At 41.4% G+C, this 14,044-nt stretch overlaps 2 protein-coding genes across 2 annotated transcripts; both read left to right on the top strand.

Annotated features, from left to right (window-relative positions):
• Window positions 1-6,348: 6,348 nt before the first annotated feature.
• Window positions 6,349-6,972, top strand: srxn1 (sulfiredoxin 1 homolog (S. cerevisiae)). The gene is made up of 2 exons (XM_030357676.1): window positions 6,349-6,658; window positions 6,763-6,972. Exons 1-2 carry the CDS (start codon window positions 6,434-6,436, stop codon window positions 6,970-6,972), a joined length of 435 nt encoding a protein of 144 aa, XP_030213536.1. The 5' UTR covers window positions 6,349-6,433.
• Window positions 6,973-11,115: 4,143 nt separating this feature from the next.
• tcf15 (transcription factor 15) lies at window positions 11,116-12,821 on the top strand. Its single transcript, XM_030357665.1, has 2 exons — window positions 11,116-11,846; window positions 12,483-12,821. The coding sequence occupies exons 1-2, from the start codon at window positions 11,349-11,351 to the stop codon at window positions 12,543-12,545; spliced, it is 561 nt and encodes a 186-aa protein (XP_030213525.1). The 5' UTR covers window positions 11,116-11,348; the 3' UTR covers window positions 12,546-12,821.
• Window positions 12,822-14,044: the final 1,223 nt, after the last annotated feature.

Below are 14,044 nucleotides of genomic sequence, written 5' to 3'. Positions count from 1 at the left end.
GAGCGGGCATTGGGAAAATATGGGATTTCTGTCTTGGTTTTAATTTATTTTTACTTTAGGTATCCCTTTAAAATGTCCTCAGCCACCTTCCGCTGGTCATGTGAGCACTATGGCTGAATGGCTGTGAAAGCGTGTCCAGGCCACCTGTCTCTTCATTAAATTTCATTAAGGCGGTTAGTCATGTTGCTTCATCATATTTGCATTACAACACTTCCCCTTTTTTCAAAATAATCCCTTTTTTATTTAGATATATATTTAAAAAAGACAGATAAATTGTGAGATAAGATATAAAAAAAATAAAAATAAAAAAATCCAATTCATTTCAAAACTGAACTTGTATCAGAACCAAGTAGCATTAGCGTAACATTAGTATTATCATAGATTATCCAAACAATGGATGCTAATGTAATCAGGGAGGCACAAGACGATTCTACTGATTTAAAAAAACTGATTTTGAACCTAGATGTAGGGAAACATTGTTCCTCTTTGATAAATGTGTAAATATGTTTGTAAATATACCACAGCAATAATATGACAATGCATGTAGACATTTAATTGCTCCAAATTTCTTTTTTTTTACTCAAGTTGTCTTTTTAATAAAAGACAAATACAGGTAATAATTGCAGACTGGGTGGCAATGTGAATCAGGGAGTGTATCGATTAAAAGCTATCTGTCATAAGTCGACCAAACTACATGCTCTGTGTACTGGGTTTTCAACATGTTCTCTAGAATATCATTTTTTTTCCTTTCTTTTTGTTTATGTGCTCGGCTTGGCTGTGCAATGAAAAGTGCCAAAAAGTATGATTTCCATGACAAAAGCCTTCAACATATGGTCGCCTGTTTGAAACCTTCCATATGGTCTTCATAAGAAAAAGAAAAAAACACCCTGATTTAGATTTTCCACTTTCTATCTCATTATCGCTCTTCTTATAATCTCTCCACTCATTTGTTGCAGCTGATTAAGAAGACACCGAAGCCATGATGGATGGGGGGGGGGGGTGGTTCATAGTGTTCTGCTACAGTTAATCATGATGACAATAATAATGAATAAAAACAATAGCACAAGTAAACCTATTTCATTCTTTCCCCCCTACACTAGGGATACATTTCCTGATTATTCATAAGAATATAATTTGGAGATTATGAATGGTGTTAGAGCTAATGTAGGTAATTTGAAGAAACCAGCAAGAGTAGATTTTTTTAAGTATCCAACCGAATAAATCCCAACCCTCCCTTTAGGCATCAATAGCTGGTCGCCTAGCCTTGTGGATGACTCAGGTCATGTTCAGTAAGTGCACGGGCAGAGTGCACGCAGGTAGCCGGGTAGGTAGGATCGGGGTAGGTTGGCCATCCAATAATTTCAAACATTTTCCCCATCCTTAATAATTATGAGAACTAAAAAACACTGCTTAGGAAAATGAAAGCTAAACTGCAAAAACCACCCGACATGCACAATGTGAAAACAGCAGTACGCAATCCATCAAAATCATATCGACTTAGAAATTCAGAAAAAATGAATGCCGACCCCTTCAATACAGATAGGCAATCCGCTTTACATTGTGCTCAAATAGAAGAATTTTCATGATAGTAGACCAAATATCGCACTGGCGTTGAATATCAACAAACAATTGGCAATACTATAAAGACGTACTGGGGATGATAGCTCTACTCTCAGCATTGCTAATCTTTTCAGATTCCCTGTCAGCGATAGCTATGTTCCTCGTACCTGTCTTTAGAGGCGATAATTCCCATTATGATTAGAATAAAGGTTTCTTGGATGTAGGGCTACACACACAACGGCCACAGCTGTTTCGGCTGTATCAAGCCCCATTCTGACCATTAACATTTAATGGAACATTGATTTTATGCTGGAACCACACTTTCTGGATGACTCAAAAGACATCGAGAGAAAAAAAAGATGGAAGGAACGGACGGAAGAGGGGAATAAAAATGAATCATTGCAGTGGACAGGGATTATTATTCTGAGGTGCTACCTGATTGGTTTCCTGGGAATATACAACACTGGAATTCAATTGCCGGTGTCCTTCAGTGTCCTCCAACAGTGAGGAAGCTGCATAATAAGACGCTGGCTAAGCAGGGATTCAGAGGCAGGTCCCGGGGATTCAGGAACAGCGGCAAGCAATTACAGCCGCTACAAGCTCTCTGTCGCCGGTCAAGACTCTTTAAAAAGAATTAATCTATAAAAGATGGCTTCCCCAACAAGTTTCTAATTAAATTCTGTGTGTGTGTGTGTGTGTGTGTGTGTGTGTGTGTGTGTGTGTGTGTGTGTGTGTGTGTGTGTGTGTGTGTTGTGTGTGTGTGTGTGTGTGTGTGTGTGTGTGTGTGTGTGTGTGTGTGTGTGTGTGTGTGTGCGCACTGTAGTCAATTATATTCTTGTTGCCTGTTCCCGATGCCACCATAACAAAACAATTCCTCTTTATCGTCAGTCACTCACCGTATCATCGTCAGCACCTGACATTTAGTGGTACAAATGTAAGCATATCTCTAAAGAAAGTCCTGAACTGCTGTTTCATTAATATGCAGCCAGCTACATATTGATGGGCTTCCATGTATGCCGGAACGATTAGACGCATCGTTAATTTGATAGACAGAATCGACAAAAATGTGTCCTACTAGTTTTCCTCGGCTGCCTCTCAGACACAGACAGACAATCACATGGGCCCTGCTAACTTGTGACAGGCATGTGCTGTTATTCATGCCATTCCACGGGCGGGAAATGATTAAAATCGATGAATGTACGATTATAAAAGAACGGTAAATTGCAGCTGTACTGAGATTATGATGTGGACGAACAGTTGAAGGGAGAAGGACACACGCCGAATATCAAGGGCATCTTCCCCTGTGTGTGTGTGTGTGTGTGTGTGTGTGTGTGTGTGTGTGTGTGTGTGTGTGTGTGTGTGTGTGTGTGTGTGTGTGTGTGTGTGTGTGTGTGTGTGTGTGTGTGTTGGGACCAGCTCATGAGTGATCAGGACGTATCAGACAGGTAGAAAGGCCACAGAACTGTGGATGCATCACAGCGTCTCTATGCTGCATGTCAAGTGGCTGAGCTTAAACACCAAAAAACTCCAAATAAACATTGACATTATAGATCAACACAGCCCCTTGAGCAAATGTCACAGCGACAAACGGATCATCGGTGGCTGGTGTGTGTGTGTGTGTGTGTGTGTGTGTGTGTGTGTGTGTGTGTGTGTGTGTGTGTGTGTGTGTGTGTGTGTGTGTGTGTGTGTGTGTGCGTGTGCGTTTGAACAGTAGGCAGGCTAACTGTTGCATTCAATATTAAACCAGATTTAAGCATATGAACACATACATCTGTCATAGCAAATAAATATGGAATACACAGGTAAAACATACAAAGGTAAAAATCCTTTACCTTTATTAAATAATAACTACTTAGCAGAATAGCCACAGGGTTAACAATAAACATAATTCAACACTGAAAGCCGAAACACAGACTTAACTGTTTCTGTTTCTTTTTTTTGCTGACTGTCGGTCATTATATTCCAACTGTGAGTTCCTTTATTTGGACTATTTTTAAACCCATTACTAGGGTTCTCAACACTCTACCTTTGCACGGGCCCTTTCTATACATCTGGCGCCACCTGTTGTCCAACTCACAGGGTTTGAGGCAAAGTAAAAAATCTAGCAACCCTTTAAAACACATCTCTAAAGCGCTGTTGAAATCTGACACTGCCATTTCGCAAGACAACTATCATGACCAACAAAAGTTCCTCCAAACAAACAAGAGAATGCAAGACACTGGTTTGGTACCCAGTGAGCCAGAGCCAACCTACGGTGACTGTCCCTTTAAGAGCTAACAGTTTGTCTTTTTTTTTCACATTCTACATCACAGGAGAGAGATGCTCATTAAAGTGCTTCCATTCCTCACGGTTCCATCAAGTGAGACTGCCAAGCTCTTTAACTCACTGTTCTTGATGTTTGTGCTGTTTGTGTAAAACTCCATCTGTTTTCGCCTCTCTCCGTTGGCAGAGGGTCCACCTCATCCTTATGCTTCCCTTTTTGAAGTCGTGTCAAAATCACATTTCCACGCAACGAAATTATTCAACTTGTCATTAGCGCTGAGGGAAAAACCAAGAAGGGCACTCCCGAAATAGCCACTTTTTCCTTTCTTTTATATACTCTGTCAATGCAGACAAATAACAAGAGAGATGAAACAGAGCCATCGGAAATGAGGCGATTCTGAGGGAAAATAAACAGAGCTTTTGATCTTGCTTGATAACATTGCACTTTGTGTTGTTGCGCTAACGGAGAGAATGTCAATCTCCTTTTTCGCATGTTAACTTTCTCTGCCGAACCAAACAAATAAGTGGCCACAACAAACCGGCTGCGATGCCGCACGGCCAGCAGACACATTCCAAGGCCAAAAAGATCTATAGATAGATACCCAATTTCATAAAGAGAGAGATAGCAAGGAAAATAGTTATTTTAGGTTTGGCAGAGGTGAGAGCGAGAGACAGAGACCGACAGACGGAGAGAGAGCGATAGAGGGGGCGAGACAAGTGAATAATAATAAGGCCTAATCACTTAAACTCAGTAAGCACGCTAGTGCTCGCCGTTACCAGTCATGGCTGGCGCGCTTTTCCAGTGCAGCCGGTTTGAACAGACATTCATCCACCGCAAAGCCAGTCAAAAGGACTGGACATCACTGTCATAATAATTATCACTTTAAAAGCATGTCAATGTGTTAAATAATCATGTTATAAATAAATATAGCCCACTTCTCTGTCGAGGAGCTGGCAGGTAATTTTCTCTAGCTGCTCCAAGTGTGACATCCTCATGGGGACTAAAATCTAATATTAACAGCAAATCATTATGTGGGAAGTGTTCTTCCGTGACCCCCAGCTGTACCTGGGTGACTATCTCAATCTGAGTAACTGAGATGTGTGAGCGAGTGGAATGCCGCCCTGCTGTGATGGGGTAGGGTCACGGGGAGTGTAGTGGGACTACAAACACACTCTCCATGCCACGGACACCACTGCACATGTCTACGGTTTGAATGACAAGGCCTGTTTTCTTGGTTGGTTCTCCTTTGTTGTTACTCTTCTAGCGGCTGTGTGATGAAGCGGTGTCTGATTGACAGCAAAGCAAGGACTTGAATTAAATTAACTAAAAATAGCCTCGCAGGATCACAGGAGCAGGATAGGCGGCACAACTGCCATGTGCTAATGGTGTGTATAAAGAGATGAGGGATTGTAGTGTTCCTGTAAAACTGTTGATTTGCATGTCTTGAATAAAGATATAATTTAATAAACAGCACTGCACAATATGTTTTGGTTTCTGTGTAACAGTTTTAATGAACATTTGACCATGCAGAATGTATATTGGTACTTCTACATAAATACTATGTTATGCATGCATGTAGGACTATGCGATTAAAAACAATGTATTATAGACTTTTAAGCCATCCATTTCCTTTCTTAAGATAGTGCTGAATTAGTCACAATTAGTACAAAAAATCCTATTAAAATGATGGGAAAACTTCGGGTTTGAATGTTGGTTGTTTCTATATAGAGCTTCTCCTTCACTAGAAGTTGTATGATGTTGAAGCCAGCTTGGAACTGATCCCAGTGTGCCCAATTAATTGCCATGCAGTTCAAAGTCATTGTAATAATTCGATATAATGGCATACCTATGTTGTCCAGGAAATCTTGTGAAATTGCCCAATTAGAGGATGCAGGTGTCGTGGGTTGTGGGACTACTCGAGTTCTGTCTCTATTATGCTACAGATCTTTGAAGCTCGTTCACTTACCTGCGCGCTGAGGCCACCCTACGTCCCAGCAGCACTCGTTACCACAGCAACATGGTCTTCGGGCTTCACAATCCCTACCAAAATAGATTATACCAAAGTACATACTTATTTACTGGTAAACATAATATCACATACTACCCACTTCCCTCAGCAGCCGAACCCAACGCCACAACTCATTAATGTCAGTAATGAACAAATTTGAGCAATTATATTAAACTGTAGTCTGTAAGGTTGGCCTAGGGCTTATTGCTAGCCTATATATGATGACTTTATTGTCAGGCTCACTATTAATTACCCGGTGAAGGCTGCTGTCCAAATTGTAGCTGACACGTAAAAGTTAATTAAGACTCTTTTTGAGTTTATTTTAATGTATAACTTGGGGAACTGTGTAACCTTAATGCCACACCGTTTCCAGGCACGAGGCGGGAGTGGGAGGATAATTAGCGCGTGTCAGAGTAACGGTAATCTCTTTAATGATGTTATATTTTTGTCCAATCAATGACGACCCGGATATACTGAATGATTGACAGTTGAAACGGCCAATTAAACGCCTCCTGCACAACCCATGCCGTGTTTCCGTGTTCTAACCGTGTTGTAAACAAACCCCCGGTTAAACAGTGTATCTGCTATGGTTAACAGGCTGAATGTATCGATTATTTCTTCACAAAAAGCCCCGAGTGAACGTTTTATCTGACGTGTTTATGTCCACTTTTAACAACTCTGGTATGGACGTAAAATGTACAGACAATCGGTCGATCCATTCCGACAACATCGCAGAGATTCATAACATCCCGATGCATATCATCATAAGACCGATCCCCCCTGTGCTCGACGAACAAAAAGTGGAGAGCTTGATGTGTACAATAAAGGTAAATAATTTGAAATAAACAACATAATACGTGAGTTTATTACTACTCAATAAACGATAGGATCCTTAGCTAACAATGCAGCCTAAAATATTCATTAATTACAGGAGACAGAAGACGTCGAGACCGTCCCCCCGATTGATGTCCTTTGGATCAAAGGCAGAGAAGGGGGAAACTACTACTATTCATTTGGAGGATGTCACAGATTTGCGGCGTACCAAAGATTGCAACTGAAGACAATACCATCCAAGCTCTTTAAATCTAGCATCTCGGACTTGAGGATTTACTTGGGGTCTTCAACGCCAGATCTACTCTAAAGAGTTTTTCTGGGATTTTGTTTGACCTACCTGTAGTGTTTCTTGAAATCTAAGAACATGCGTTGGGTTTAACTGCAATTGAAGCCTGCAAGACAATGTATTCGCCAGCAGGGGGAATTGTAACCCAAGATTACATGCACACTGCCTATTTACTTATTATATTGTGTATTGTATCAGTCATTTGCTGAACATATACTTCACTTTTAAGTGAATAATGTAAAATTATATTTCAAGTTTTTCTTTTATTTGCAAAACGATTCTCATTGCACACATGGGGCTCGTTCTGATCGGCGTACATGTGTAAGATTTATGATTTATAAGCGGTAAAGAATGTTTCACCGATATGCCATCATTTGTAGGCATCATCAAATTGCTCTGGTGGATGAAAAGCACTTAAGTTCTGACCCTTTAGGATGCTTGTTTGCACCCCACTGCTTATCCTGACACCATTATATTTTCACAGCTGGACTCTAATGTCATGTACTGCACTGTACTTTTAGCCTTATGATACATGCTATATAATTATGATATATTGTTTTTTGCTATGATTTTAAATGATTAAAGAAATCATCACTAATACTTTGAAAGAGGATATCTTCAGGAATATTTAAGCCTGGTGCATCGTTATATAATTGTATTGAAATTTAAATTAAAAAGAGGTGACAGTAAAAGCCGTTGACATGGGTGGATTTCTAAACTCATTCTCTTTTTATCCTATAGATGTCCACCTATTCGTACTGTTGGCTCAGTTGGCAGTGCCCTTGTGCAACACACTTTTTCAGATCACTAAAGTTATGGATTCTAGGGGATGTAATTTAAGATGATCTTAGTTATCCCAGATAATCCATACATCACAGATTTAAGGCCTGTCTTGATGGTCTCCTTATGTTGTGAAAGGAAGTGTCTCGTGTGAATCAGTCTGAAAAGAAAGTGTTCCTACACAACATATCGCGTGGAATACTTATTTTCCTTTGGTCACATACTCACTGTCTGGAAGGTATCAGTATCCTCAAAGAGGTTGAGACATTTAAAACCGCTTTATAAAACACACATCAAACCCGCACACACACACACACTTTGCTGCACCTGTTATTTTTGGTTGGTTCATTCTATGGGTGGTTTGTTATGCGTCATAAAGAAAAGATCAAGACAATTTTCTGGGGTTATAGGAACAGGAAGCGCTAAGAACAGTCACTTTACCCAAAACATCCCCTCTCTCTCTCTTTCTGGCCTTTAGTTCTTGAGTTCAGTAAGCATGTTTCAGTGTCGGTATATTCTATATACATCTAAAACACAAATCCACAACAAAACATGGTAGACTATCCCCACCCATAGGTTTATGGACCTATAGCTCTTATGTGTGGTGGTGGGCCTGTAACACGACCCAGTACAGTTGCAGAACAAAAGCAGGCCTTTAACACGCTTTACATCCCATTTTGCCGATGTTGAGCTTGATCCCTGCTACCCTGCAGAGAGCTGTCCTCTCTGTTTCCATATGTTCAGTGATCCCGCCTTCATATGTTTCACTTTTGCTGGTGAGCGGTTGTAGATCAACTACAGTGGTTTCTAAAGGAGGTTTTTTTATGGTTGAATATGTTGGATGACGACTAACTTCCTGTGTTTCTTGATCTCTAACCACTAACCACAGCCTTTCTATATTCTTTCCTAGCTCTCTTTATGTATTCTGGTGCTGAGCAGAAAGATTTTGCAGCAATGTGTATACTCTCTCTGCATCTACCTGCTTTTCTTAATATTTTTCAATCTAATATATATTACTTAATATATATATTGTAATATAATTATGTGGACCTGTTTGAGGTTCCACCACATGTTCAATATAGTTCCTCTTTAAGTCATCAATTAATGGTAATTTCACCATTTCCATTATCGTTGATAATTATTACACCTCTTTATAATTCATAATGTATTACATTTTAAAAGCACAAAAATCCCAAAGCACAAAAATGCTTCCTCGATGATCACTCTAGAATAACGAATGAAATAATAAATCATAATTTTCGTCTGATTCTTACTTCCATTGCAGTGCACCACAGACCTCTTCACAATGCACACCCTGTGGCAAGAACACACCCAAGCTCTGTCAATTCACAGCGACACACAACTCAGCAGGTGGCAAAGAGACAGGCTGTCCCCTCATTACTCTGGACAACTGTGTGTGTGTGTGTGTGTGTGTGTGTGTGTGTGTGTGTGTGTGTGTGTGTGTGTGTGTGTGTGTGTGTGTGTGTGTGTGTGTGTGTGTGTGTGTGTGTGTGTGTGTGTGTGTGTGTGTGCCTAGGTGCTCAAGCGTTTTTGTGTCTGTTTGTGCCTGTGTGAACATGTGTGGGTACATTTGTTTTTATCCCTGTGTTAATATCACCTTTTATCCCTATGTGTATACTCACCTCCGAGTCGTGGCTTGATGTGAGCGGAGATAGCCTGGAGCCTGGAGGTGACACGCTTGTAAGAGCCCCTAAATTAGCCATTTGTCTTCACGTTATTTTCCCAAAACCAGGAGAAAGTAAACCCGAACTATGCCAGGATCCCCCATGGACATCTGCTCTCTGTTTATTTACTTACACACACTCTCTCTCTCTCTCTCTCTCTCTCTCTCTCTCTCTCTCTCTCTCTCTCTCTCTCTCTCTCTCTCTCTCTCTCTCTCTCTCTCTCTCTCTCTCTCTCTCTCTCTCTCTCTCTCTCTCTCTCTCTCTCTCTCTCTCGCTCTGTCCCTCTCTCTTTCTCTCTCTCACACTCTTTCTATCTATCTCTCTCTCTCTCCCTCCCTTTCCCCCTCTCCCCCCCTCTCTCTCTCCCTCTCTCTCTCTCCCTCTCTCTCTCTCTCTCTCTCTCTCTCTCTCTCTCTCTCTCTCTCTCTCTCTCTCTCTCTCTCTCTCTCTCTCTCTCTCTCTCTCGCTCTGTCCCTCTCTCTTTCTCTCTCTCTCTCTCTCTCTCTCTCTCTCTCTCTCTCTCTCTCTCTCTCTCTCTCTCTCTCTCTCTCTCTCTCTCTCTCTCTCTCTCTCTCTCTCTCTCTCTCGCTCTGTCCCTCTTTCTTTCTCTCTCTCACACTCTTTCTATCTATCTCTCTATCTCTCCCTCCCTTTCCCCCTCTCCCCCCCTCTCTCTCTCCCTCTCTCTCTCTCTCTCTCTCTCTCTCTCTCTCTCTCTCTCTCTCTCTCTCTCTCTCTCTCTCTCTCTCTCTCTCTCTCTCTCTCTCTCTCTCTCTCTCTCTCTCTCTCTCTCTCTCTCTCTCTCCCTCTCTCTCTCTCTCTCTCTCTCTCTCTCTCTCTCTCTCTCTCCCTCTCTCTCTCTCTCTCTCTCTCTCTCTCTCTCTCTCTCTCTCTCTCTCTCTCTCTCTCTCTCTCTCTCTCTCTCACTTCTCTCTCTCTCTCTCTCTCTCTCTCTCTCTCTCTCTCTCTCTCTCTCTATCTCTCTCTCTCTCTGATTTGGAAGACCTTTTCAACCAGAATTATATTGTCAAACCAGCCCATCTCAAATGCCGTAACACACAGGCACAGACTGTTTACCAGTAGCAGGGGAAACCACCAACCGTGTTAGCTAGGCCGACCTGTTCACCTGAACCTGAACCATTCTTATATGGCGCTTCAGAGACCAACATTAGCCCTCTCAATCTACAAGTTAAACTCATGCATTATTGTGAATATACGATGTGCTAAGCTCATTCAAATAGCCCGCACACCAAATCACATTATTGTTTCCACATGTTTTAAATATGAGAAGGATGACAGTGGATTTACATATTACATTTCCATTCCTACTTTGTGTTGCTGCATAGCTTACTGATGGGTGAGTAATGAGGTCTTTACACTAATTAGCAATTATATGACAGTTATTGAGTCATAAATCTTTGCTCAAATAATAGGTCACATGTAATGAGCCAATACAATGAAAATTATTTACCGATAAACCATATCAGTGTAATTGCTCATGATAGCATATTTTATTGTCTGTGAGTATTTTCGCCTAAATTATAACAATGAATAAATTCATATTTAGTTCTAAATAGCGACTATGGTTACTCATCCAACAAGCAGGCTTATAAATGGTCAATCAAACCTTTGAAGCTTGTATAGGATTCGGGAGTGAAGGAGTTTGGGAACTCCTCCCACCCTGTTATAAGATCCACTGGAGCGGCGCCTGCAGGTAGCCAGCTGCAGGCTGCGTTTACAAGTTTGGACCAAGAAGTTAGTGTGGAGTGGACACATGCAATGTAGACCACATCCCAATTGTTTTGGAAGTTATGTTTGGTTTTATACCACTGGTGAAATGTCGAGTTGATCATACTTTGTTTAGCTTGGAGGTGTGACTTTGGGACGATTCCTGCTGTAACCTTAAAAAAAACACTTTCTGCCAAACTTGTAATGATGACTTTCGCAATGCACCGGCCCATGGCAACGCACTTGATGTACCCCAGCCTCGGGATGATGTCCGAGGACGAGGAAACCCGTAGCGAGAGCGACGGCAGCTCCACCGATCAGTGTTATGGAATATGCACCCAGACGCAGAAGACACGGCGGATCTCCCTGCAGACGGACGGCAACAACGTGGTGATCGTCAAGCAGAGGAACGCGGCCAACGCCAGGGAGCGAGACCGGACCCAGAGCGTCAACACCGCCTTTACAGCGCTGAGGACTCTGATACCCACCGAGCCGGTGGACAGAAAGCTGTCAAAGATTGAGACTCTTCGCCTGGCCTCCAGCTACATCGCCCACTTGGCCAACGTGCTACTGGTTGAAGAGGGCCAGAGTGACGGCCAGCCCTGCCTCGGCCCTGCGGTCTACACGCAGGGGGAGAGCGGGGCCAAGCAGCCTCGGAGGCCCACCATATGTACCTTCTGTCTGAGCAACCAGAGGAAAGGGGTAATTGTCTTTTTTTTTTCAGAGGCCTGTCATTTGTTGGTTGATTGAAAATTAAATGTTTACCCTGAACAGTCTGATACAATAGGCGTCACTCCCCACAGTAGGGAGGTTTATTTAATCCGTGTAAATCCAACACATGAGTTTATGCTAAACATTGAATGGCAATTTGAGATTTTTGATTTTTTTTGGGGTTGATTCCTATTACAGTAGTAAGTACAGTAGTCCAACATCCATAACTAGCTACATTGGAGGCCAATAATAAAAATAACAATGACATTGGCCTCACTTATTCCAAATGATTATAAAGCTTTCTTTCTCTTCTTCTTTTTTAATATTATTTTTATAATTATTCTTGTTATGGCTATTGTTATTATTGATATGATATGACCTAATCTATATTATTAAATAGTAATGATACTACTATTACAACTACTACTACTACTACTGCTAATAATATAATCATTAATAATAATTTATAATAAATCAATATAGTTAATACTGTTATAAAGAATATTTAATAAAGATAAAAATGTACAATTTAAATACAATTTTCTTAGTTAATTATGTATTTTTATTACATGGTTATGCCATATCATGTTCAGAAGAGTAATTTCCAACACTTTTGCTTGCTTCCAGATTAAGGATGGCAAAGACTGTATAAAGAGTCGAGGGCTGGGATCCCATCGAATGAGACGTTGAGTCAGAAGAAAGAACGCCTGATTCCCCTGGTTCACCTTCTCCTCACAGACATTCTCAGGAAAAACAAAGTAATTTGGTTAAACGACAACATACAAAGACCCAGAGGACCACACATGCTGGATACAACGGAAGATAAACCATCTATTTATGACCGAAGCGTATGTATGCTAAGGCCTATTAAAAATGCAGTGCATTAAGAGTTTATGATTTTTGTAGTGTGAATACTGAAGCCTTAAAATGAAATATATTTTTATTAAATGAAATATTCCTGTGTGAGTTGCGTGGTTGGATTCTCTGAAACATGGGCATGGTTTATTATATTCGTATTTGAAATATGCTTTGACGAAAGTTAAAGTCTGAGTTACTATATAAAAAAAATGTATGTGTGAGAAAAAATAACTAGGAAGGGAACTTTTGGGACGGATACATAAATAACATCAAAATACATATATTAAATTTATATCGAGACAAGACCATCCATCACACAAACACACACACACACAAACGCGCACACACACACACACACACACACACACACACACACACTCATAAAGAAACACACACGCACACACAAATACCAGTACTCTGATGCATACAACCATGCAACACAGAAGCGAGCACACACTTGAACAAACACACAAACACTCGCACACACACAGAAAAAGACGTTCCATTCCATTGTTATTGTGTGCAAGAAAGAGTTGTTTGCAGAGTCAGGGACGCCATGGAAACAGGGTTCAGGGGTTCCAGTGTCGTCTGTGATGTTTTTTAGTAAATCTCACAGTTGAGTTTTTTTTAAGTCTGGTATCGATTAGTCATGGCTTATAATGGCCCCCGCTCTGCTTGGAAGTCTCAACACAGCTGTTGGTATGCAGAAGGGATAAATCAGGGCTGAGCCACCGGTGGACAGGGAGTGATGGGAGAGAGGTTGGAGGTCCCACGGGAGTAGTACAGACACACACACACACACACACACACACACACACACACACACACACACACACACACACACACACACACACACACACACACACACAGACAAGCACACACACACACACACACACACACACACACACCACACACACACGCACACACACACACACAAAACACACAGACACACACGTACACACATACACACTGACAAACCCACACACACGCACGCACATGCATTCAAACCCATGTGCAAAAGCAAGCACACCCACCCATGAGCATGCACACATGCACATACACACACACGCTCGCACTCACACACTAAGGCTAAAAGAAGCGTGTCAGATTGGATGCATGTCTGTAGCTTAGCTTTTTACATTCTCGGACACATTTACACTTCCCTGGGTCAGATTGGTGTCTATCTCCAGCTGTCCATAACAAGAAGGGATAATATATATTGTAGAATGTGTATGTTCCTGGTACGGCTTTTGAAAGCTGCCACTTTATTTAGAATTTTATTTTTTAAAGCGTCTGCCAGAAGACATAACACATTTGCCATTGTTGTGTGT

This window comes from Gadus morhua, chromosome 1 (genome assembly GCF_902167405.1).
Source record: "Gadus morhua chromosome 1, gadMor3.0, whole genome shotgun sequence".
Taxonomy (NCBI): domain Eukaryota; kingdom Metazoa; phylum Chordata; class Actinopteri; order Gadiformes; family Gadidae; genus Gadus; species Gadus morhua.
This window is presented reverse-complemented; position numbering and strand designations above follow the sequence as displayed.

Excerpts from the sequence above, each read along its gene's own strand:
- srxn1 (XM_030357676.1), top strand. The coding sequence starts at position 6,434 with ATGTATCGATTATTTCTTCACAAAAAGCCCCGAGTGAACGTTTTATCT. Across the intron at positions 6,659-6,762 it reads GCTTGATGTGTACAATAAAG|GAGACAGAAGACGTCGAGAC; the intron begins GTAAATAATTTG and ends CATTAATTACAG.
- tcf15 (XM_030357665.1), top strand. The coding sequence starts at position 11,349 with ATGATGACTTTCGCAATGCACCGGCCCATGGCAACGCACTTGATGTAC. Across the intron at positions 11,847-12,482 it reads TGAGCAACCAGAGGAAAGGG|ATTAAGGATGGCAAAGACTG; the intron begins GTAATTGTCTTT and ends GCTTGCTTCCAG.